General features: G+C 42.6%; 2 protein-coding genes across 3 annotated transcripts in view; both read left to right on the forward strand.

The window, feature by feature from the left end:
- ARFGEF2 (ARF guanine nucleotide exchange factor 2) overlaps positions 1 to 6440 on the forward strand; it is an 84986-nt gene extending 78546 nt beyond the window's left edge. The window contains exons 38-39 of one of the 2 annotated variants that reach the window (XM_079128829.1): positions 982 to 1099; positions 2253 to 6440. In XM_079128829.1, coding sequence (XP_078984955.1) covers positions 982 to 1099; positions 2253 to 2429 — 295 coding nt within the window. In that variant the 3' untranslated portion in view covers positions 2430 to 6440. The remainder of the gene's footprint in view (positions 1 to 981; positions 1100 to 2252) is intronic. The other variant, XM_079128828.1, reaches the window with a different exon arrangement.
- A 5327-nt stretch (positions 6441 to 11767) lies between these two features.
- Positions 11768 to 24265, forward strand: part of CSE1L (chromosome segregation 1 like) — a 39238-nt gene continuing 26740 nt past the window's right edge. The window contains exons 1-2 of the mRNA XM_079128830.1: positions 11768 to 12236; positions 21276 to 21371. Of these exons, the coding sequence (XP_078984956.1) occupies positions 12101 to 12236; positions 21276 to 21371 (232 nt within the window). The 5' untranslated portion in view covers positions 11768 to 12100. The remainder of the gene's footprint in view (positions 12237 to 21275; positions 21372 to 24265) is intronic.

Below are 24265 nucleotides of genomic sequence, written 5' to 3' on the forward strand. Positions count from 1 at the left end.
GGCAACCATATGGTTAGTAATGTACACTGGTGGGAGTGCACAGCAACTCAATCTTTCTGGAACACAGTGGGATTATGCACAGGAGCCAGAAAATGTTCATTCTCCTTGATTCAGGAGTTCTGTTGTTATAGAATCTACTTATTTTGAGAAATATGAGCCAGGATTCCCACACAGAATACTTACTGCAGGTGTAATTTAGGAAAAAAAATTTGAACAACTTAACTATGGAGTGAATAACTAAATCATAGTGTAACCTATGATGGGATACTTACCACCAGGAAAAGTGAAATTTCTCAGGGCTAGGGAAGAAGCTCAATGGTAGAGCGCTTGTCTCGCATGCATGAGGCCCTGGGTTCACTCCTTAGCCCACACCCAAGGAAAAAAATAGAAACATGCCGAAATATGGTCATATATCCCTTAAAATGATGGAATTATTTTTTTCTGCATTATAATTTTTTGCTCCTGTATAACTTTATGCATCTCCCAATTATCTTACAATGAGAATACTAACTAATAAGCCATAGCTGAAAAAAGAATTAATTAAAGAGGACACCATTGGTTCATTTCTTAAATTAAGCCCAAGAGAGAATTATCTACATAGGCTCATAAAGTTTCCCTAAAGGAGACACATAAATGTCAAGTTTTTAGCATAAAAACTCTGTGCTTAAGAAGAAAGAAAAACAGTTTTGTAATGAACTAGGAATAATCAGTTCCTCTTGTGCTCACTGTGCTACAAGCATTGCCTGAACCCGGCCCTCACCAGGTGCCAGCCTGAGCTGAGCTGCTTCTTGACATCTACCTATTCCTCCCTTACAGCGACCCCTTAAGTTTGGTATAGTTACTTCTCCCCTATTTTGCAGCTGAAGAAGCTGGGACTCAGTGCTTTGTCCCAAGGGCACAGCCAGAGTGGCTGCCCAGGGACAGGACTCTCCCAAATGCCAGACGCTAACCACACTGCGTCTTTCCTCTCTCTCTCTCCAGCGTGTGCAGCGAAGCCCTGGCCTATTTCATCACAGTGAACTCTGAAAGCCATCGGGAGGCCTGGACAAGTCTCCTGTTGTTACTTCTGACCAAAACCCTCAAAATAAATGATGAAAAGGTATATACAAGTGAACTCTTGTATCTCCTCTAGGATGTGAAGTTTGGGAGACTTTTTGGGGTTTTTGATTTTGTTTTTTGTGTGATCCTGGGGATTGAACCCAGGGCCTGAGCCTTATCTACAGCCCTTTTATTTTTGAGACAGGATCTCAATAAGTTGCTGCTGCTGGCCTCAAACTTACCATACCTCTGCCTCCGCCTCCCGAGCCTCTGGGGTTACAGGCATGCACCAGTGCACCTGGCTAGATGGCTTTTCACTCAGAGTTTGAAGTTGCTGTTTTCTGGATTCTCCCAGGAATGGCAACATAACCTACACCATTCTAGATGCACTGAGGGGAAGTTAACTCACCACAAACCATGGATGCTTCAGAGAGTAGGGGTTTTTCACTGGAAGAACCCTAGTTGAGAGAGGCTGAGGTTTAAGCCACACGTGTGGCTGTTAGGAACAGCACAGTAGTTCTCAGTACAGGAAGAGGGGGTTCAGATTGTGAAATGTTGCTTTACAAAATGACAGGGCTTTTGACTTTTGATAGCAAAACTATCCTAATAAAATTATAAGAAGTTAATAAACCAGGTATGGTGGTGCACACCTGTAATCCCAGCAATTGGGGAGGTTGAGCTAGGAGGATCACAGGTTCAAGACCAGACAGAGTGCTTTAGTGAGACCCCTATCTCAAAAAATTAAAACAAAAAGCTGAGCATGGTGGTGCAGCCTGTAATCTCAGTAACTTTAGAAACTGAGGCAGGAGGATCTCAAGTTCAAAGCCAGTCTCAGCAACTTACCGAGGCCCTAAGCAACTCAGTGAGACCCTGTCTCAAAATACAAATAAAGGGGATGTGACTCAATGGTTGAGTGCCCCTGGGATCAGTCCCTGGTACCAAAAAATAATAATAATAGTTAAAATAAAAAGGGGCACTCAGTGGTACAGCAGAGCATCCCTGGGTTCAATGCTCAGTACCACAAACTAATAATAATAATTGTTATTATTGTTAATTATTATTAATGTGGAACTTTTTTTTTTTTTTTTTTTTTTGCAACAAGTTTCTAATAGCAAAAAAAGCACGAGTAGAGGACCTTTACGTCTTTGGTGCCAAAAAAAAAAAAAAATGGTTCCATGTCTAATTTTCTCTTTCGGCTTCTCTCCCACCTCAAGTTCAAAGCACATGCTTCAATGTACTACCCCTACTTGTGTGAGATTATGCAGTTTGACCTGATCCCTGAGCTCCGAGCAGTTCTACGAAAGTTCTTCCTACGGATAGGTGTCGTGTACAAGATATGGATTCCAGAAGAGCCATCACAGGTACCACTGGCGCTGTCACCAGTGTGGTAGCTCTGGCCCCTCCAGCCACTGCTGCAGCTCTGCAGAACATCCATCATGCCTTCTCTGACTGGCAAAGCTTGTGAAGAGTCATACAGAAATGAGGAGCTGCCAGCTTGGGTCTCAGAATGGCCTGGGTAAGGATGGCCTCTAGCTGGCCCTGTCAAAGTCCCCAAGGCTTGTGGCATTTCATTAAACTGTTATATACCCAGGTAACACAGTAGGTGGGGAGTCTGTTTTGTGGGTCATTCCATTTTACTGATTAAACTGTCAAATTTGTCACTGCAAATGCCATCATTTTCTAGCCAAGTCCCATGACTGGCTGTAACTGTTTTGTCAGAGGAAGTCACTCTCCTTGAAAATACTGAACATAGCTGTATAGGTTCGTGACTATTAGAAAGTATGTTAATAAATTTTCTTGTAACGGCTAACTGCCACCTAAAATATGCTGGGTTCTTTGTTGTCGTTTGAGTGTGTTAGAGGAATTTGAGTGCTTTTGTCGGTTCCAGTCAGCTGTTGTTAGATTAGTTTGGGGAAAGGTAGGGAGAGGAGGGTTGTTTTTATGTTTCATTTTGTTTATATCTGAGTGATTTTTTAAAGTATTTTACAAAGAGATACTATTGAAGATTTGATTGAAGGCAGAGTTTAGTTAGAATTAAGAGCTTGCAAGGTTAAAAAAATGTAGCACCTCGTGGCTCTGTTTTAGTAATGTGGGGAGAAAAAGTCTTTAGGAAAAAAGTAAACAATTTAATGAAATGGTTGACCTTCCTTGATGTATTTGTGGATGGGTGTTCAATTACAATTTCCAGAATACATTGTCCATCTCTCACACACTGAAATCTAATATATGAAGTAGTAACTTATCCAGAGTTCATTAATCTTTGAGTAAACCTTTTATTTTTACCTCAGAAGAGTGAGTGTACTGATGGTTAGTATTGCTGCCTTGCTGGTCCTCATCAAAGGGACCTTGAGACAGAGGGACAGTAACAGTGCATGAGAAGGGTCGCTGCCATGAGCTTCCTCAGCCGACATCGTGAGTGGAACAGAACAGCTGTGGGGCCAGCACAGCTGAAGTGTGACAGCAGCAGCAGGCGGCAGGCGCCTGGCACTTGGCTGGTCTAGCCAAGGAGCTGCATTCCTTTGCAAGGTGAGCTTCTGGGCTCCTTGATGCGTCAGCGATGGCGCGATGGAGTTCTGACACAGCGCCACGGAAGTGGGCAGTGTGCTTGGAACCTTAATTTATTCTGTGTCTGTGAGAAAGAGAACATGCACTCATTCTCTGCCTCTGGCAGTGCTGAGTGTACAAGAGTCACCCAGCGTGGCTGGGCACAGTCAGACTTCCACCTGCACTCTAGTCCTGTAAATTGGGGTGTATCGATGTCAACTCTGGTGCCTTAGAAGTTAATTGTTTGGGAATCTATCTGTAAAATCAGATATTTTTTTCTTTGTAGAGAAGGATTTCTGGTGCTTTTGTTTATTACTGAGAGACCGATTTCTTAAGTTTTTTGTTGTTTTTAATAGCCTTGAGAAATGTCTGATTTTGGCCAGCAGTACTCTTACCTACTTTTTTCTTTCCCAAAAAGTGTTTTAATTTCTTTACCAAAGAACAAAAGCAGGCTGAGGTTTTCTCCCAGTCACGTAGGCTAGGAGGAGCTGTGTAACTTAGCAGGAGGGGCTGAGAGGAGATGGCACTGAGTGGGACAGGGAGCGCCTGTGACTGACAGGTCTGGATCTGCTGCACCTCCATGCTTCACCTTGAAACCTGCGTCACAGCACTCACTCCCTGGTGTTGTCGCCCGCCCATCACAGCCTCGGCAAGTCGGTGGTCTCCACTGACGCTGGCTCCAAGGTGTAGCGGGAACCTGCCTGTGGCTCCTCCGTGCCTCCTGCACACAGCTCACCCCGACCAGTGGCTCTCCCTTTCCTCTGAGGCTCTCAGGTGGCATCTTGTCAGAACCTTTCCAGTGTCCTCCTGCCTTCTCTTTGATTTTTGCCTCTCACAGGTTAGGAAACGTCAGTGTGTTTTATTACTTGCTGAAATGTTTAGGCTTGAATTTCTTTTTAATTTAAAAGATTTAATTTTCAGAATGGGGCATTTGAATTGTACCAGCAACGGACCTTTTAAAAACTAGATGCAAAACCATTCAGGGTAATTTTTCTTGTCAGTGGACAGTGTCAAAGGAAACCCCTTACCTCCAGTAACAAGCCGTTCCGCCTGAGTTCTTTTTTGTGACTAGTCTGTTCTTTCTCATGGGAAATGTGACTTGATTCACTCAACGCTGGTGAAAAGGGCATGTCAGCTCTGCAGCCCCAGCCAAGAGGCTCTTTGGTATTTAGGAAGTTATGGAGGAGAGCGAGGCATTTCCAAGGCCTTATTTCTTTCTCAGAATGCTTTATTAAGTGTTGGTTATCTGTGCTGGGTCTCTAGAGGAGTTCTGTTGTGATACCGCTGCTGTAAGCAATTTTGTTTTTCTTCATTGTCTGTTAGGGAAATCACCAGCTTTGGCATCTTAACAACAAACGGTGGATGGTAGATTTTATTTCTAATATGCACCTTTAGTGTCAAGTACACCTTTTCCTTGTACTCTTCATGTACAACCAAAGAACATACATTATAAAAATTGTATGATAATATCTGGGAACAGAACATTTTCCTCTGACAGGTAACTTTTGTACAAAATGCAAAAAACAAACAAACAAAAAACCAAACCTTTTTGTTATTCTGTTGTGATTATGGCTATACATTTAGTAGTCTTTATAGTTATTTAAGTGACCTGCTGATAAATGCAAGTATAGCCATCTCATCCAGACGTTTGTTGTTATGATGCAAACGGGCATTGGTTTCAGTAGAAGCTGGGTCCTTGTGTTTTAACATCTGTGTAGACATAGCTTGAACTCACATGAAACCCTGGAGTTTTGCTACCAGGAGCTTTGCAGTTTGGAAAACAAAGAAACCAAAACTGAATTATTTTAAAAGAATGAATATATCTGGAAATCCTTGCTCTCAAAAAATGACACTCATCAAAGGTGTAGTTTTCTCAGTATTCTAATTTAAAAAAAATTATCTGCATATTTGCATCAAATATTTCTTTATGTGCAAAATGTATGTTTTACCTCCTTAAAATGCCTAGAAGTTAGTTAATAGCTACTTTGGTTAATCTATACACAATGATTAAGTGCATTTAATATTGGTAATTTAATGAAAAGCATTCCTTGCCCAGTGGATGTATACATTTTTGAAAGAATAAAGCAGAATTATATAATATGAAATGCTATGTAAAGTTTTCTATGTAAAAATATTATGTATAATACTGTTAAAATATCCCATGCTTTGATCAGGTGGTAAATCAATAAAGTTTTAAAAAGTAAAACTGTTTTTAATGTAGTGATTAAAAATACACACCAAGCCACAGTTTTGGATTAGTTTGAGTTTGTCCTCATAGGAGATATAAGCTTGTAGTATTCAGTTGGAGGTAAAATTTGGCCTGTGTTTAACAAATATTTAAGAGAGAAAGAGAGAAAACCCAGTCATGACTAGATTCTTACCTATCTCTTGAATCCACTTTACCTTCTTGGTTAATATGACCAGTGTTTGGTGCCAAAGAGAACAGAAATCCCCTCCCACTGGCACGGAGGGTAGATTACAGCAACCTAGCATGTGAGCCAGCCGGGCACTGAATGAGCAGTTCTGTGGTTCACACAGATAAGACAGTAGAATCAAGGCTCAAATTGTCTGCCTTGGAATTCAGAACTCATCCTTTCTGAAATATTCCATATATAAGTATGTAAAAATACATATGAAAATCATTATCATACTTAAAATATTCCACTGTTGCCAGGCGCGGTGGCGCACACCTATAATCCCAGTGGCTCAGGAGGCTGAGGCGGGAGGATCACAAGTCAGCCTCAGCAACTTAGCAAGGCTCTAAGCAACTCAGTGAGACCCTGTCTGTAAATAAAATACAAAAAGGGCTGGGGATACGGCTCAGTGGTAGAGTGCCCCTGGGTTCAATCCCTGGTACAAAAAGAAAAGAAAAGAAAATACCCATGAGGTTAGACTTATAGCTCAGTGGTAGAGCGCTTACCTAGCAAATGCAAGGTCCTGGGTTTGATTCCCAGCACCAAAAAAAAAAAAAAAGCTAGAAAGCAATATCCATGTGTTGTAGTAAACTTTTTAACTGAGTGATGATAGCATACTGATTTTCTCCTGCTGTGGGTTTTGAGAAGCAGGTAGAAACAGCACCATTCCAGAGGAGAAGCCAGTGGGCAGATCATGGACCGTGGAAGGAAGAACTCTGTGCAGAAGGAATTGGTGCTGCTTTTCTGCCATTTTTAGGAATTAGCAGTTGCCATGCCACTTATGTTACTCCTCTTCTTCTTTTCTTTGTCCATATTGCACTACTGGTGATGGAACCCAGGACCCCCCACACCTAGGCAGGTGCTCTACCACTGCACACCAAGCCCCCAATGCCACCTTGTAGAAGTCAATGTTTTTGTCTATGGTTTAATGCACTCTAGGTACCTTATTAAGTGCTTTGCATACAATAAGATTTTAAACCTGACAGGAACCCCAGTAGTAGGCAGCAGTTACACCCGTATTTTGTAGATGAGGACTCTGACTCAGAGTGACCCACTGAGGATGTGTATGTGGATTGCTCATCTGAGAAGTGGCAGAGTGGGGACTCAGACCCAGGCTTAGTCTCAGAGCACCCACGCTTCACACCAGCCACACTGCCTCGCTGTCACAGGTTGATGTTGAGAAAATCAAGTAGGGCATCCAGCCGAACAGTCCTGGTCCCTGAGGTTCCAAAGCTCCTGTGTGTGAGTTGAACTGCTTGGGTGTCACAAACACCTGAGTTAGAAGCCTTCTCAACTAGACCGCCCACCTGCATACCCAGCCCTGGTTACCTGCTTCCCTTTGAGAAGGTCCCCCCATAGCTCCCGGCCTCCAGAGGCCACCAGTGAGGCCCCACTCTGAACCTCCACAGCCCTGGACTTCTACTGGAGTGTCATTTTTCCCCCTCCAGAGGAAGAAAGGGAGAACTCCATTCCACCCCCGAATGGGCCTTCCTGGCTGCTGGTTCCTCTGTTCACCATGTTAGCCATTTTTCAGTCTGGTTCTCACAACAACCCCATAAAGCAGGTTTTGTGGTCATCACATCCCTGCTTTGTATAGAGGGGCATCATCTGGGGCTCCAATTGCTCAAGGCCGCGGCTGATTCGAAGCCTTGCAGTCTGGCCCAAGTGCCCACTCTCCAACACTGCCCTGCCACGCTTCCTGCTTCCATTGCCCTCCACTGCACCCTGCCGCTCTGTCACACAGGGAGGGGCTGTTCTGACTGCTGGAGCAGAGACGGGTGTAGGTAAAGTGGGACACTGGACATGCCCCTGTCCACAGAGAACAATTTTTGGGGGCAGGGTAGGGAGAGTTCCTGGGGATTGGCCCCAGGGGCACTTCGCCACCAAACTACATCCCCAAGCCTTTAAAATTTTTTAAATTTAATTTTTTAAATTTTCAGACAGAGTCTCACTGAGTTGCTTGGGGTGTCACTAAATTGCTGAGCCTGGCCTCAAACTTGCAATCCTGCCTCCGCCTGCCAAATCACTGGGATTATAGGTGTGTGCCACTACACCCGGGGCAGGGAACACTCTGTACTAACATTTGCAAGTTCTGGGTTCAAAATACAAAAAAGGCTCCCATGCTATGAGTATAAATATTTGTTATACGTCAAGCTAAAACATTCTGGCTAAACATTCTGTTGGGCCAAGCTTGGTGGTATACACCTGTAATCCCAGCAACTCAGCAGGCTGAGGCAGGAGGATTACAAGTTGGTCAGCCAGGGCAACTTAGCAAGACTATGTGGTATAATGCCCCTGGGATTGATTTCCCATACCACCAAAACAAAGATTTTGATCCTGTCTTCCTTCCTTTATGAGTGCACCTCTGCAAGGACCTGGAAGGCCAGGTTCAAAAGTGGGATCTTTGGCTTCTCAGAGCCGCACACTAGAACACGGCAGCATGGGGAGAACTGACCACGACACTCTGATGTGTAATTAGCCTCAAATGAAGTGGCCTAGCAAAAGGTCTCCACAGACCCCTGGCTCTGGGCCACTGGAGTGTGGTTGGAAGAGCAAGAGGTTGGGAATGGAACACCCACTTGGCCCATGGACTGCTCGCCTGTGTGGAGAGAGCAGTTGGAGCCAGAGTGGACCCATCGCAAGTGGGGGGCCATGGCAAGTGTCCGAAGGCCTGCTGAGCCTGAGTCAGCACAGACAGTCGGGGGGCAGAAAGGCCTGTGAGATCAATGTCAAAGCCACAATTGGTGGGCTGGAGAGGTAGCTCAGTGCTGGAGCACATGCCCAGCATGCTGGAGGCCCTCTGGGTTCCTTCCCCAGCACCAAAAAAAAAATACAGAATGGCACTCTGGGCCATGGCTATAATCCCAGCTACTCAGAAGGCTGGAGTAAGAGGATCACAAGTTCAAGGACAGCCTTGGCAACTTAGCAAGACACTGTCAAATTTGTAGAACGGGCTGGGGGTATAGCTCAGTGATAGAGTCCCCCTGGGTTCAATCTGCAGCACCACAGAAACAAAAACAATAAAAACAAAATGAAATGGAGCCAAAAGAAAACTTTTGTTCTCTCCAAGCCCAACCAAGTGTGTCCCACACCCTTCTGAATCCAAACAAACTGTAAATTAAGATGATTTTCTCAGGGGCACATGGTAGGCAGTGTGTCTTTTCGCAGTGTTTTTCCATACATTAGATAATTTCATCATGGTTTAGAAAGAAAGGAAACAATGAATTAGTACTTAGTTTCCTGCTCCATGAAATGGCTCAGCTATGTCCATCCTAGTTTGTTAGCCGTTGTAACAAATCCATGTGTATGTGTGCTGGTGGTGACTCCCCTGGGAGCATCCAGGTATCACCTATGCACCATGCTGAGTGGCCTTTCTATAGACCCTGCCCGCATGGTTCTTATGGTGGCTGCAAAGGGAAATGTAGGGGACCCCATCCCCAGAACTGTCCACTGACATGATCATCTTGGCGTAGTTTAAGAACTTTCTGCAGAAATTGGCAGACCTCTAGACAGACAAAAGATGCTGGCCAGCGTCCTTCGTGATTGGCTCTCAGAGATGGAAAACAATAGACGCCAGTTTCATTCTCCCCAGAACTAGAGGAAAGTATTCCAGGAAAGCAGATTAGTATGATTAAGATGATCGATTGTGGTTTGGGGACATAGTTCAGCGGTAGAGCATTTGCTGAGCCTTTACAAGGCTCTGAGTTCAAGTCCCCAACGCATCACATACACATGATTGCTTGTAGTATTGCTACAATGGTAAAAATATGGTCACCAAAGTCTTAATGTTTCTCTCAATGGACTGCACCTATTGATACACATTTCATTCAACACTCAACAAATATTTACTGAGCACCTACTTTGTGTGCTAGATGCTGGGGGACAGCTATAAATAAGATGAATAAGTCTCTTTCTTGAATAGCCCTTAGGCAGGTGGAGTGGGGAGACAATAAGTAAAGGGACAATTAACTTCAGAGAGAGTATCATGAAGAAAACAGTGATGTAATGCAACCATACTGCGGGATAAGTATAGGACACCCTATTTAGTTTGAATTTCAATAAACAATACATGATTTCTTATTGCATATCCCATGCAATATATTTTTTTGAAATTGATATTAATCTGGGCATCCTCTATATTATTTGCTAAATGGCATGCTGTTGGGTAGTGGGCAGTGGACAATTTCAGACAGGGTGGAAAGCCTCTTTGGAGAAATTGCATTTGAGCTGCAACCTGAATATAAGGAAGGAGTCATTCATTCAGGTGTCAAGAAGAGCATCCCAGGCAGAAGTAAGTGTAAATGCTCTGAACTAGGGATACGCTTGAGGCTTAGAAGAAAAGAAGGTGGGTGGAGGACAGGTGAGCAGGTGCAAAATTTTACAGGGTTTGTGCGCTATGATAAGCGATGTTGAGTAACTTTACCATAAACATCCATAACCTCTTCACTCAAACTAAGCAACATTTTACATTTTTATCCAGATACTGGTTTTGTGTTTTTGTAAACAGGGCACCAATATACTTTTGTGTTCTTATACTATTTGTCTTATCAGATATGACCAAATGGGTGCCTTTCAGTCTCTGGAGTAGCAAGCTATTAATTCCAAAGGATGGGCTCTGAGTGGGGGGCAGCTGGGTCTGCAGGGGGCGGGGGAAGGCAAAACTGAGGGCTACCCATGCACACACTCAGGGTATCCCTGGACCCTCCTGGGCTCCATCTCTGAAATCCATCCGAAGATTATTTCCTATGCACCATTATTCACCCTAGTCCTGGCCATTGTATTGCTCTCCTGGATGCCTCCAACAGCCTCCTGTGACAGGCTGACATATTTGACTCCATGGAAATGTTATAAGCCAGGATATGACTAAACAGACTCCATTTTACCCTGAGACTCCCATGTCATGTAGAAAATGCTTCTCCTGTGGGAACACCCCACCTCTGACCCATCAACAGTTGCTTAGCAACTGTTTGGCAACACAAAATGGCAATTCTTATATAATGTAAAATTGTTCTCTTTTTGGTTCCTATTTTTCTTGGATGATGTACCATGTCAGCAAAGATTGTCTAAATGCTAGTAACCATTCTTTAACTTGTACCTGATTAAGGTCGTTTTGACCCACTTCCCCTTCTGCTTATGGTTTCAGATCCCATGATGTTAATTTGTAGTTTTGAATCATAGAAACAGACACTTATGATTGATGTACTGACTGATGGTATAAAAACCCCTGCAACACTATGGTCCGGGCTGTCCATCCAATAGCCATTTTGGGGGCGGTCTTGTGAAGCAGTCAGCCCGCCGGCTAATAAAGACTCTCGGATTTGGATTTCTCATTGGTGATTGGTCTTTCTTAAATTGCACCCCACAACGCTCCTCACTGGCCTCTCTGCTTCAAGCCCATTCCCCCGTACAGCCCATTCCTACACTGCAACTGGCAGGCCTTTTAAAATACAAATGTGGTCCTTGTCATGAAATGGATGCATTAAGACCTGGTCTTATCAGGCCTACACTACCTGGCCCCTGTTGGCTTCTCTAACTCCACTAAGGCCCGCCCAGCCTAGGCCATCCTGCCTCAGGACCTTTGTTCTCCTGGAAGTTCACATCGCCGGGCTGACCTACCTTCATGGCTGCCTCCTTGTTCAAAGGTCAATTTTCTTTTGTTCCGGGGCCTTCCCTGATCATCCCATTTACCTTTCAAGTCACTGCTGGTCATGCCATTCTGGTTTTTATTTTCTTCTGTGAGCACTAAGATATGAAATTCTTACTCATTTGTTTATTCCATTTCTTTAAAATAGAAGCTCCACGAGGGGCGGGGAGTTCCTTCTGATTTGCTACGTCCAGGAACGTGGCCGTTCGTTCAAGTTTTCGAAGAGCTACTACGTGCGGAGGCCTGACATCGAAGTAGGTCACAATCCAGCAGCCACTCGCTGAGTCCGCGTTCGCTTCACGAAACCGGGACTGGAAAGTCCATTAGAGCGGTCAGAGCCAAACGGCAATGTCACTTGTGACGTCAACGCAAAAGATCGAGCCGAGCCCCGATTGGCCCTTGGTGCCTGGGCGGGGCCGGCGCACCCCTGGCCCCGCCCCTGCTTTGGAGCCGCTCGCGCATGCGCTTTGGGTACAGCCTCACCGCCGCGCCATTTTGCCAGGGTTTGAATGTGAGGCGGAGCAGCGGCGGGAGTGGGTATTGCCGGCTACAGTCCGCGGCTGGGATTCCCTCCTGTGTCACCGTATCCCCACGAGGTGAGGCGCGAGACCTTCACGGCGTAGCAGGGTGGCTTAGGGAGCCCGCTGAGGGAGGGATGAAGCGCTCCCGGCACTTCCTCAGCGCTGGGAGCTGGGGTCCGTGCCTTGGGGCGAGAGCGGAATGAGGCCTGTACCTCGGGCCGCGCACCGAAGCCAGGGCTGCGCCTGCCCAGGCGAGCTTTGCAGCATCCCGAGGCGGCTAGTCTCTGACCAGGCCCGGCGGCAGCAGAGCCCGAGAGGGGCGAGGGCGGCTGAGGCGCGGCCTAACCTGGGCCGCCGAAGTGCCCGCCCCTTCCCCTCCAGCTCCGCGCTGGTTGGTCGCGCTGCCGCCCCCCGCACCGGGATGCCGCCCCTGATTGGTGGCGCCCGCGCGTCGGTTCTCGGCGCGCCGGGCCGCAGCGTGAGTGCGGCGGCGAGGCCTTCCCGGGCCGGTGCGTGCAGGTTCCGGCGCTGCCGGGCGTCCCTTCCGGACGCCGCACTGGCCCCGAGCTCTCCCTTCTTAGTCTCGCTGTACTTGGTTCTTCCCGACAGTGGACTGGGCATCGCGATGTCATTGGCTGAGTGTGAGGATTAAATTCTAACCCATGCGCTTGGAGCATCATAAATGCCTAGTAACTTGGCATTTCCGCGTCTTGGGGAGCCTGGGCTTTGGAATTATGTTGCCTGAGCTCACTCCACGCTTAGCCTCTCCCTTGGAGTGTAGCTTGGAGTCGGTCACCACTTCTCCCGAAACTCCATTTCCTTTCCTGCGAAATGATGTTGATGACATTATCCACCTAGTAAAGCGGCTTTGAGAGACCACTGTTTACGTGGTTTACTGAGTTCCCGACTGAGCTCACCATTGTCCACCGCTGCCCGCCCCCCATCTCTCTTTCTCCTCCTCCACAACTGTAGCTGTACCGACCTGACTTCTTAAGTATTCCCACCTCATCCCAACCTTAGAGGATTTGCACGTGCTTTCGTTTGCTTGGAAATTGCCAGCATCAGCTCTTTGCAAGACACCTTCCTTTTCCTTCAAGCATCCTTCACCCTGGTCCTCCCCTGATCCACTTCTATAAGAATCTTCTTCAACTATTCATTTTCGTAGTTTCATTTTCTTGGTTTCACTTACTCTATCTACGTTCGCTTATTGTTTCTTCTCTTAACTGCTAGGATGTAAGTAAGCTCTTTGGTGGCCTTGTCTCCTTATCGCTGAGTCCCACATGTGCTTGCTACGTGAAAGATGCAGAAGCCTTATTCTTCCATGGATGAACAGAAAGGAACCCTTTACTCTTTTTACCCTCATTTCGAGTTCTCCAAGTTCTTTGACTTTTGTTTGTGTGTCCCCTCCCATGTGTTTTTTCCTTCCATAATTCCTGAGGCTCTTGATGTAAGTCTTAAACTAATAACCTTTTATCTTTCTCTTCTTTTCATCAGTACAAGGGAATTCTTCCTTTCTGGTTATTGTGATTTGTGTTAGTTGAGATCTGGGACAGGAAACCATTTCCTACACAGGATTGGAGGGTGGGAGAGCAGTACTCTAGTTTTGGAATTAATTTCTTTTTTACTCATTTAATAACTTTATTGAACAACCACCTAATCTCTGGGAGTACAGTGAAAAACAAAAATGGACACAGTCCCATCTCCGAGGGAGGTTGTATTCCACTGGGTGGGGAAGAAAACAGGAATAAATTAGATTAATTCAGACAGTGACAAGTGACCGAATGATAGGTAAAGAAGGCTTCTCTGAGAAGGTGACATTTTGAGTGGAGACCATCCTGGAAAAGGTGAGGAAACTGAACTTTCCAGGCAGGAAATGGAAAGGGCAAAAGCTCAAGGTTAGAAACAAGCTTGGAATATTGGGGTTTTTTAGGAACATTCAGGTTGCTGTAGTGCTGTGTGAAGAATGGAGACATATCCAGGAACCACATTATATAGAACTTTGGAATTGATTCTCACATGGTGGATTACAGAGATTAAAAAGCAGAGTGTAGGTTGAGGTGTTGTGCCAGGTGTGTGTATCAGATAGTTTTCTTTTATTGGATCTCTTTCATTCTCCCCAGATGAAGGTCTTAGGGAATTAGTCTCTGAAGTGAAGGAAAAGGCACACATCTTGGATCAACTTGTTTGTAATTGAGGGCCTATAGGTAGATGTCTGACCATTCAGTAAGAATTTGGAATTTTAGATAGATCTCTCATAATGAAATTGTTGTGGTTCCTGTTTTTTGGGGGGAGGGGTACTGGAGATTGCCGCTGAGCCTCATCCCCAGCCCTATTTTGTATTTTAGAGACAGTGTCTCAGTTACTTTAGGGCCTTACTAAGTTGCTGAGAGGGGCTTTGAACGCAAGATCCTCCTGTCATGTGTGCCACCACCCCCAGCTCCTGGAACCCTTTTTTTTTTTTTTTTTTTTTTTTTTTTTTTTTTTTAATTGGTAGGAATTTCCTAAGATCCATGGAGAAAATAAAGTATCATGCTCTCATTTAAAGGAGTTCTAATAGTGTTTTTTATATTAATAGTATATATTGCTAATATTTTGAAGTGTCAAAGTACCTTCACCTGTGGTCAAATACGATTAACTTAATTAAATCTTGGTCTTGCTGATATATTGTGAATAACTATGAAGTGTTCTTTAAAAGTCCCTGATTTGTCATACTTTTCCAAATCAGGACTGAGTGAACTACAGGTATACATCCCTTATCTGAAATACTTGGAACCAGAAATGTCTCTAATTTCAGAGTTGGGTTTTTTTGTTGTTGTTGTTTTGAATATTTGCATAGACTTCACAAAGTTGAACATCTGTAGCCAAAAATTTCAAATCTGATCTGCTCCAAGATCTGAAACTTTGGAATTTTAAAACATTTAGTATTTCAGAATTATCGGTAGGAATACTGAACCTATAGTTAGTTTCATGTAGCCTTTATCACTAAGGAGTTTATATAAAAAGGGTTTGTTGGCAAATATTTAGTCCTTTAACATTAAGATTCTAGAATCTGTGTAGTATTTTAGCTTTTAGGGATTTAGCATTCATATTTATATGGTAACCCAGATGGGGTTTTTGTTTAGTTGTCTGTGATACCCCACCCCCCATGGAACCCAAGGCTTTCTGCAAGTGAGGCAAGTTCTCCACCGCTGAGCGACTCCCCCAGCCCATACCCCGGTTTTGACATTTTAGGTTTTATTCTGTTGGATGGTTTTAGATTCAGTGTTTTTACCCCCTTGTCAGTTGACCAGGATAAATATGAAGATCAATGATACTTTTGATGGGAAAGTCAGTCAAAGGTATCTAGATTTTTTTTAAATGGTACAACAAATAAGTGATGAGGACTGTTGGAAGCTCCCTAGAGAAAGAGCAGTGAGCAAAGCACAAAGTCCTTACTCTCTTGGAGTTACAGTCTAGTGGAGGGAGAAAGCAAATTAATATGGAGATGGAGAGTGACTGAGGTGGGCGGTCCAGGAAGGCGCCTCGGAAAAGAGATGGCTTTTGAAAAGAGACCTGAATTAAGTGGGCAGTGAGCCGTGTAGCTTTTCAGGGGCAGAACTGTCCCTGAGAGGGACTAGTGTGTACAGAGCCTGAAACAAAAGTATAAGCACTGGCATGTATAAGAAGTAATAAGGACAAATCTAAGTTCGCTTTCTGGAAGCACTTTTGAATGAACAGAAATAATCACTGCAGACAAATTGGTTATTTGTTCATCTGACAGGTGTCACTGAGTCTGTGTTGTGCTGAGCCTGCTAATAATTGATTCTCAAGGAGTACTCTCCAGTTTGATTGAGAACTCGTGTTTTAGTTGAGTGTCCTGGCATGTTGACTCATCCATTAGTTCATGTGACAGGCTCACCAAGAGTCTGCTACGTATTAGGCAATACAGAGGTCCTGGGCCAACAGACAAGAAGCATGCATAGCCCCTGCCCTTTGGCATTTGTTTACAGTCTGGTGTGTGTAAGAGACAACAGTCAATGATAATTTCAAGTGAGAATGATTGCTGTTAACACAGTAAAACATATGAGGAAGGCCCTTTGAAGAGTTGATAGTGAGCTGAGAGCTAAATGGTGCCCACTGTCAAGTAGAAACATTGTTATCAGAGATAAGAACTGTTTTGGTTGGCTTGAGAGACAGGCTGTTGTGACTGGAATATAGCAAGAGCCAGAAAGAAGGTAAAAGATGCATAGAAGGTGTCAGATTGCATAGACATTGCCATAGAATGGAGTTGGGATTTTTAATACAAGTAATTATGAATTATCCAAGAAATTTTCATTGGGAAATGTACAAGTGCTAGAGGAACCTAATTAAGAAATTTAGGGAAGGACTGAGGTTGTGGCTCAGTGGTACAGCAATTGCCTAGCATGCATGAAGCCCTGGGTTTGATCCTCAGCACCACATAAAAATAAAGGTGTTGTGAAAAAAGAAAGGAAGTAAGTTAGGGAAATGCAGCTTTACTGAGGACTATATTTAAAAACTCAGATCTATTTAATCTGCACATGCCCCCCCGCCGCCGATACCCCTGTGGCCATTTCTTTTTTTTTTTTTCTTTTCTTTTCTTTTCTTTTTTTGGTACCAGGGATTGAACTCAGAGGTGCTCAACCACTGATCTATATCCCCAGACCTCTCTTTATTTTTTATTTTGAGACAGGGGCTCACCAAGTTGCTTAGGCCTTCACTGAGTTGATGAGGCTGACTTTGAACTTGTGATCCTCCTGCCTCAACCTCCCAAGCCACTGGGATTACAGGTGTGCACCACCACACCCGCCCAGGCCCCTCTCCCCTATTTCTATCATGCTGCTTTGCATGCCCCAAAGATTTGTGCGTGGCCAGGCAAAGAAAGGCCAGAACTTTTTTTTTTTTTTAAAGCCCAGGCAAAGATGATTTTGCTTGGCAACAGTAAATTTTTATGATTTCATAACAGATTCAGCATTTCAACTCAGAAAAAAGGAATGGAACTGGGCAGTGGTGAGATTATATTCCTGTACTCTCAGCTACTAGACTGAGTCTGGAAGATCAAAAGTTTAAGGCTGACTGGTGTTGTGGCTCAGTGGTAGAGGGCTTGCTGGCATGCGTGAGGCACTGGGTTTGATCCTCAACACCACATAATAAAAATGAGTAAATAAAAGATACGTTCATCTACAACTAAAAAAAATATTTTAAAAAAAGTTTAAGGCCAGCATCAGCAATTTAGGGAGAGACTCTCACAAAACCTTTAAAGAGGTCAAGTAGCTCAGTTTTTGAGTGCCTGCCTAGCATGTGTGAAGCCCTGGATTCATTCCCTATGACCACAGGAAAAAGAAAATGAATTGACTAAATTATCACTTTCCAAAATATATTCCACAGAAAAGGGGTTGTATGGCCAAGAAACAGGTGAAAATTGATTAAATAATGTAAACTGTACCTTACTGAGTTCTTGAATCCTTAAAAGTGCTTTGTGTTGTGAATCTCCAGAGAGTGGCAGGATATAATATGTAGCATTTTGCAAACTTTTGATATAAAACAAAAGGTAATCTCAAATCTCAATAAATTGTGTGGTTGATTGGAACTTGATGCTTACACTGAGAGAATGTGTTTTAAGTCAAGGAAAGTAAACATTGGTGGAATCCTTTTGTGTGGGGTGTCAGGGATTGAACCCAGGGGTGCCTGACCACTGAGCTACATGCCTAGGGGGTTTTTTGTTTGTTTGTTAACTGGAACGGTCTCACTAAGTTGATTAGGGCCTTGCTAAATTGCTGAGGCTGGCCTCGAATTTGTGAACATCCTGCCTCAGCCTCCTGAGTTGCTGGGATTACAGATGTGGTCCACCACAACTGACTGAATTATAGTTATTAACTGTGTGACTTGGGGGCAAGTAAGTTAAAACTTGAGTTCCATTTTATGTTATGTGAAATAAATGGCAAATACCATAATATGAAACCTCCCCATGTCAGTCAATTCTATTATCCTTTCCTTGACTCCATCCTGCAGATCATTACCAGCCCAGAGTTCTCATGCTCCACTTTCATTAAAATCTTACCCACTTCAAAAAACCTTCAGTGGCTTCATGTTGTATACTGTCCTGAAACTCTTCATTCAAGTATTGAGGAACCTGTATGATCTGATCTTATTCTTCATGACCTCTGTTCCCCTTTTCCTGTTTCTTCCTTTACACTATCCTTTGTGAGAATTCCTCTTTCTATTTTGCCTAACTCTAAATCTTCAAGGTTCAACTCAAGTCTCAAAAGCCCCTCAGAAATCCTAGATAACCTCACTCCACTGACTTTCTTCTTAACCTCCTAGTACTTCAGCTGCTATCTGTGAGATTCATTTAGCACTTTAGGGGACAAATGTGTTGCATAATTAATGATTTTTTTTGGACATGCATACTGTAGATTGTGTGACATCCCCAGAGGGACTTGGAGTAACACCCTGTAATCAGACAAACGAATATTTCTTTTTTGTTTGTTTACTGCAATGCTGGGAGATGGAACCCAGGGCCTTGTGCATGGCAGGCAAGGGGTCTGCCATTGAACCACACCCGCAGCCCATGTTAATATTTCTTTAGTGAAACAAATTTACATGGTGAGTGAGATAAACAAAAATTACAATTTCGGGCAATTCAGGCCAGGTTTTGCTGGCAAATGCTTTTGGCACATACTTGTAAAAAAGAAACAAAACCTTCTAATTTGTTGATTTTTGCATTTCAAGGTTGCAAAAAGGGATTATAGGTCTGTACTTAGCATTTCAGTTGTGTCTTGTTCTTCCCATCTAGTATGGAGGTAGGAACTTAAATGACTTGTCACGGACGTTTGAAAAATAAAAATTTAAAACTTTGTGACTCTAAATGTAATGTATATAGGTAGGACAGTAAAGGAGAACATATAAAGAGAATAGACATTTCCTATATCTATTACATAGGTGTTCCTACTGTTTACATTTTAGAGTTTCAGTTTTCTTTTTTTTTTTTTTACCCCTGTACTTTTTTGGTGGGTTGGGGGGCAGCTACCAGGTATTCAACTCAGGGGCACTAAACCACTGAGCCACATCCCCAGCCCTGTTTTGTATTTTATTTAGAAACGGAGTCTCACTTGGTTGCTTAGCGCCTCAGTGTTGCTGAGGCTGGCTTTGAACTCAATCCTCCTGTCTCAGCCTTCCAAGCTGCTGGGATTGCAGGTGTGCACCACCATGCCAGGCTTTCTCTATCTTTTTTTTTTTTTCTTTTTTCTTTTTTTTGGTGGTGCTGGGTATCGAACCCAGGGCCTTGTACATTCTAGGCAAGCACTCTACCAGCTGAGCTATATCCCCAGCCCCCTTTTCTCTACATTTTTGATACATAATTTTTAACATAATTTGAATTATGGCATCCTTGACCTTTTTTCCATTTTACAGAAATTGTGCGATTTTTTTCTTTTGTCATGGACGCCTTAGGTTAATTTGGTACGTGGTTTCCCTGAAAAGGCTACATTTTGCCAGTTCTCTTGCCAGCTACATGTGACTGAGTATCTAAAAGCTGCCTAATGAGATTTAAACATACATTGAGTTTTCTAAATTGTTTTATTGTGGTATAATTTGCATTCTGTAAACTCTTTTCATTTTAAGTATATCATTTAATGAGTTTTAGTAAATTTGTGCAGTTGTACACTGCAGACCAATTTTAGAACACTGTCCCCACCTAAAAGTCACTACTAGTTTTGCACTTTGATTCTCACCAACAACTCAAAGACCATAAAGCTCCATTGGAACATTCCCAGGATTTTTGGTTAGTGTGTAATAATATACATGGCACAAATGACACCTGTAATCTGTGTGGATGGTTCTTTTCTATGTGTACTTTTTCCTTTTTTAATTGACACAATTATATATATTTATGGTGTACAACAGGATAATTTGAAATGTGCATATATTGTAGAATGCCCAAATCAAGCTAAATAACATGTGTTAGTTACCCCATTGCCCCTGCCTTCTGGTGCTGTGAATCAAACCCAGGGCCTTATGCATGTTGGGTAAACACTTTATCCAGTCCCATTTTTTTGTGTGTGGTGAGAATATTGAAACCTACTCTCAGTAATTTTCCAGTATACAATTCATTGTTATTAACTATAGTCTCCATGCTGTATAATTAATATCTTCATTTATGTGGGTGTTTCTTAGTGTACTTTATCACTTACAATTACATAGGCCATTTATTTCACTTCATATTAGTAGTGTTATTTGTGAAATTTTTTGGTAAATCATATGCATAGTTTGATTTTTAAGTTTTAAGAAAAAGCTTTTTTCTGATTTTTTTTTTTTAAATCATGAACATAACTGTCATCTGGGTTCTAGAATTACCCCCCTAAATGCACATTCTCTGCATATAGTTTAGTGAGTACTTGTCGTTGCATATTGTCCATTAGGAAATGTATTCTGCCTTCTTTAATCTCAAAACTTTTTATTAGATCTTTATTCACTGTCTTTTTTGTTTGTTTAGAGCCATAATCTCACTAAGTTGGCCAAAGCTGGCCTTAATTCTGAGACCTTCCTGCCTCATCCTCCTGAGTAGCTGGGTTTACAAGCTGTGCACCTCTGCCCCTGGCTTCTGCTTAAAATTCTAATTTCTCAATTGGGGATGATGGTGTGTACTTATAGCCCCACTACTTGGGAGGCAGAAGTAGGAGAATCACTTAAGTTCAGATTGAGTACCAGCCTGGGCAACAAAGCAAGACTGTCTCACTAAAGAAAAATGTTGATTTTGTTCTGTGGGACTTTTTAAAACATTCCTTGAGAGTAATTTTTCACCCTTTACTAGGCTTTTTTAATAGTGTTATGTCATATAAACTTATTGGTGACTTTGAACAGTTCTTTGACATTGTTTTTCTATGCCTGTGAGCACAGGAAAAGTTATGGAGTGTTTGTTCTCCCTTATCTCAGAATATGACCTTTTTTTAGAGCCCATCTTCTGAACTTTTGTCTCATTTGAGTTGGACTTATAGCCCTTACCAAAAACAAATGCATGACTTTCAGAGAGATCATCCATAATATGAAAGACTTCATATGTGTGAATCACTACGCCTCTAAGTAATCAATTACCCATACTTCATTTTTTTCTTTTAGATTCTATAGCAATGGAGCTCAGTGATGCAAATTTGCAAACACTAACAGAATATTTAAAAAAGACTCTTGATCCTGATCCTGCTATCAGACGTCCAGGTAAAGAATAAATGTTTTGTGGTTGATTAATTCTTTAAGGAGAGTTAAGAGAAATCTTTATCTGATTGAGTATGAATTCAGAGGATGAAAGATTTGCACTTAGATTCTTTTTCTTAATTTATAGTGTGTATCGAGTGGCTGCTTATAACTGCTGTTTCATGGTGTTTTCATGGTTTATTTGTTCTTGAGTAAAATAGCTTTTGTTTATCATTTTCTGGGATAAAAGGTACTAGTTTAGACTGCTTAGAAAAGTATTTGTTTAGAATGCTTTGTCCCTTGGCTTTCCTGAAGAGCCTTACTTAAAACCTGCCTGCCTTATAGGTAAAATAATCAGGTGTAGAAATGAGAGTAATTACCTAAAAAATGATTAAGTGAATAGAGCCAAATAATCAGAGCTTGTCTCTTTATCCTCCTGTTAATTTTGATTTAATTAATATCTTTTTTAAGACCTAGATTTTTTCCTTTCCTGAGTTTGACCAGTTTCCATTAGACACTCAATATAAGCTTAGAATTTCCGGCTGAGATACTCAACAGAAGTCAGATGTGAAGATAATTAGGGAGACCAGCCAGGTTGGGACTGGTAACGTCCTGTCAGTACATACCCTGGTTAATGAACAAATATTATTTGGAACCAGCTAAACTTTGGGGATTCAAGTCAATTTTATAAGATCAAATTTCTATTTTGCTTGAAAAATAAGGATATTTATATTAAGTGTCCTGATATATTTTGGTGAAGGTTACTGGAGATTGAACCCAAAGGTGCTTTACCACTAAGCTACATCCCCAGCCCTTTTTATTTTGAGACAGGGTCTTGCTAAGTTGCTGAGACTGGTCTTAAACTCACAGTCCTCCTTCCTCAGCCTCCCAAATCACTGGAATTACAGGCATGCACCACCCCACCCAGCTCTCATATTTAAATGATGTCAACTAACTTCAGAAAAAGAGGAAGTAGGCCAGGAATGGCAGTGCACTCAAGTGACTCAGGAAGCTGTGGCAGGAAGGTCATGGCACCTTAGTGAGACCTTCAAAAGTTAAAAAGGAGGACTGGATATAACGCAGGGGTAAAGTGCACCTGGGTTTTTCAGTATATTTATTTATTTTTAATAATAATTTGAGACAATGCACACCAAACACACTTCTTCTGGGGAACAGGTAGTCTTATGAGCAGTCAGTTGGTGGTTCTTGATGTAAGCTATTTTAACCAGAAATACTCCTAATCTGCTCCTTCAGAACTTTATTCATGTCATGCTCTTACACAGGATTTTGTGTCTCTTGAAGACAAGGGTGTGTGTTTTAAATGTTGTATATAGTAAATAGCACTGTGAACATGTTAGTATAAGTATGTGTGATTTCTTTTTCTTCTTCTTTTTAGTACCAGAATTGAACTCAGGGACGCTTAGGCCCTGGGCCACATCACCAGCCTTTTTTGTGTGTTATTCAGAGACAGGGTCTCACTGAGTTGGTTAGGGCCTGGCTTTGAACTGGCCATCCTCTTGTCTCAGCAATGCCCCCACTGCCCTCCTCCCTGTAGTCGCATGCCATGCCCCCAGCAGCTGTGTGGTTTCTGAGACGGCATATTGATTTTATTAGTGCTTAAAGAAGTAATGTGTTCCTGAGTAAAGTAAGTTAATGGCTTTAATCTTCTTAGAATTTCCCAGAAAGCCTTTGCCAATACTTGTCAAAAATTATTTTTAGGGAACTGGGGGGTGTAGCTCTGTGATAGAGCACTTGCCTGGCACATGCAAGGCTAGGCAATTTTTTACCAGAGATGTAGCTCTGGTAGAATGCTGATGTAGCACACTTGAGGCCCTGGGTTCAACCCATGGCACTGTAAAAATAAGTAGATGTGTGTGTGTGTGTGTGTGTGTGTGTGTGTGTACGTGTACACACAGAGTTATGTATGTATATCTTTGAAAGGTGAGAGTACTATGCTTTATGAATTCAGACAGTGTAGAAATAAGCTGGCATTTTGAGGAAGAGTTGTAAACCTATCAGTTCTCATATTGGTACTAGACTGATTTAGCAACTTTTAGTTTTTCTTATTGGTGGTGCTGGGGATCAAACCATGGCCTTACATATTCTAGACAGTCAACATCTTTAAAAAGTAATCTTGAAACGGAAGTGTGTGTGGACCCCAATTTGTAAGTACCACTGTGTACTGCCTCAGTTGAATGTGACAGTGGTGTGGGTGAACTGGAAGACCTTTTGAGACTCCTTGAATATGCAGAAACGTGTCAGTATGAGTATTCTATAAGTTGAAGGGATAGACACGGAAAGGATCAGACAAACTTGTGAGAAGATTGCTTCCACAGTATTGATTGCTATTAGGAAAGAGATCTGGCAATTTATATGGGCTTTTCCCCAAACCATAGATAGCGAGTGTTAGCCCTGTATGAAATGCTGACCACTAAAAAGGTAGTCAGACAGCCAAAACCTGTACTCATACAAAACCACAGTAATGTTCCCGTAAGGGTGGAGCTTTTCAAAAATTACTGGAATTTTGGAATGGTTGTTTCCTTATGAAACAATAGGAAAAATTAAAAGAAGTCATCTTTTACTATGATAAATAAATCTTGGAAATTTATCTCAGACTGTTATATGGGTTGAAAATGGGTAATGTGCTGGGGTGGTGGCTCAGTGTAAAGCACTTGCCTAGCATAGTTGACACACTGGGTTTGATCCCCAGCACCACATAAAAAATTAAATAAACAAAATAAAAGTATTATGTCCATCTACAACTAAAAAAGTATTTCCTAAAAAAAAAAATATGTGGGTAAAATCTTGGCATAAGTTCATTTCTGATACTCGGGAAAGTTTAGGGCTGGTATGGTAGAGTTAGGATTAGAGTAAAACTTTTTCAGTGGTGAAAGCTTTTTAGCTTTTTGATCTTGACA

The sequence above is a fragment of the Sciurus vulgaris genome (genome assembly GCF_902686455.1).
Source record: "Sciurus vulgaris genome assembly, chromosome: 2".
NCBI classification, from domain to species: domain Eukaryota; kingdom Metazoa; phylum Chordata; class Mammalia; order Rodentia; family Sciuridae; genus Sciurus; species Sciurus vulgaris.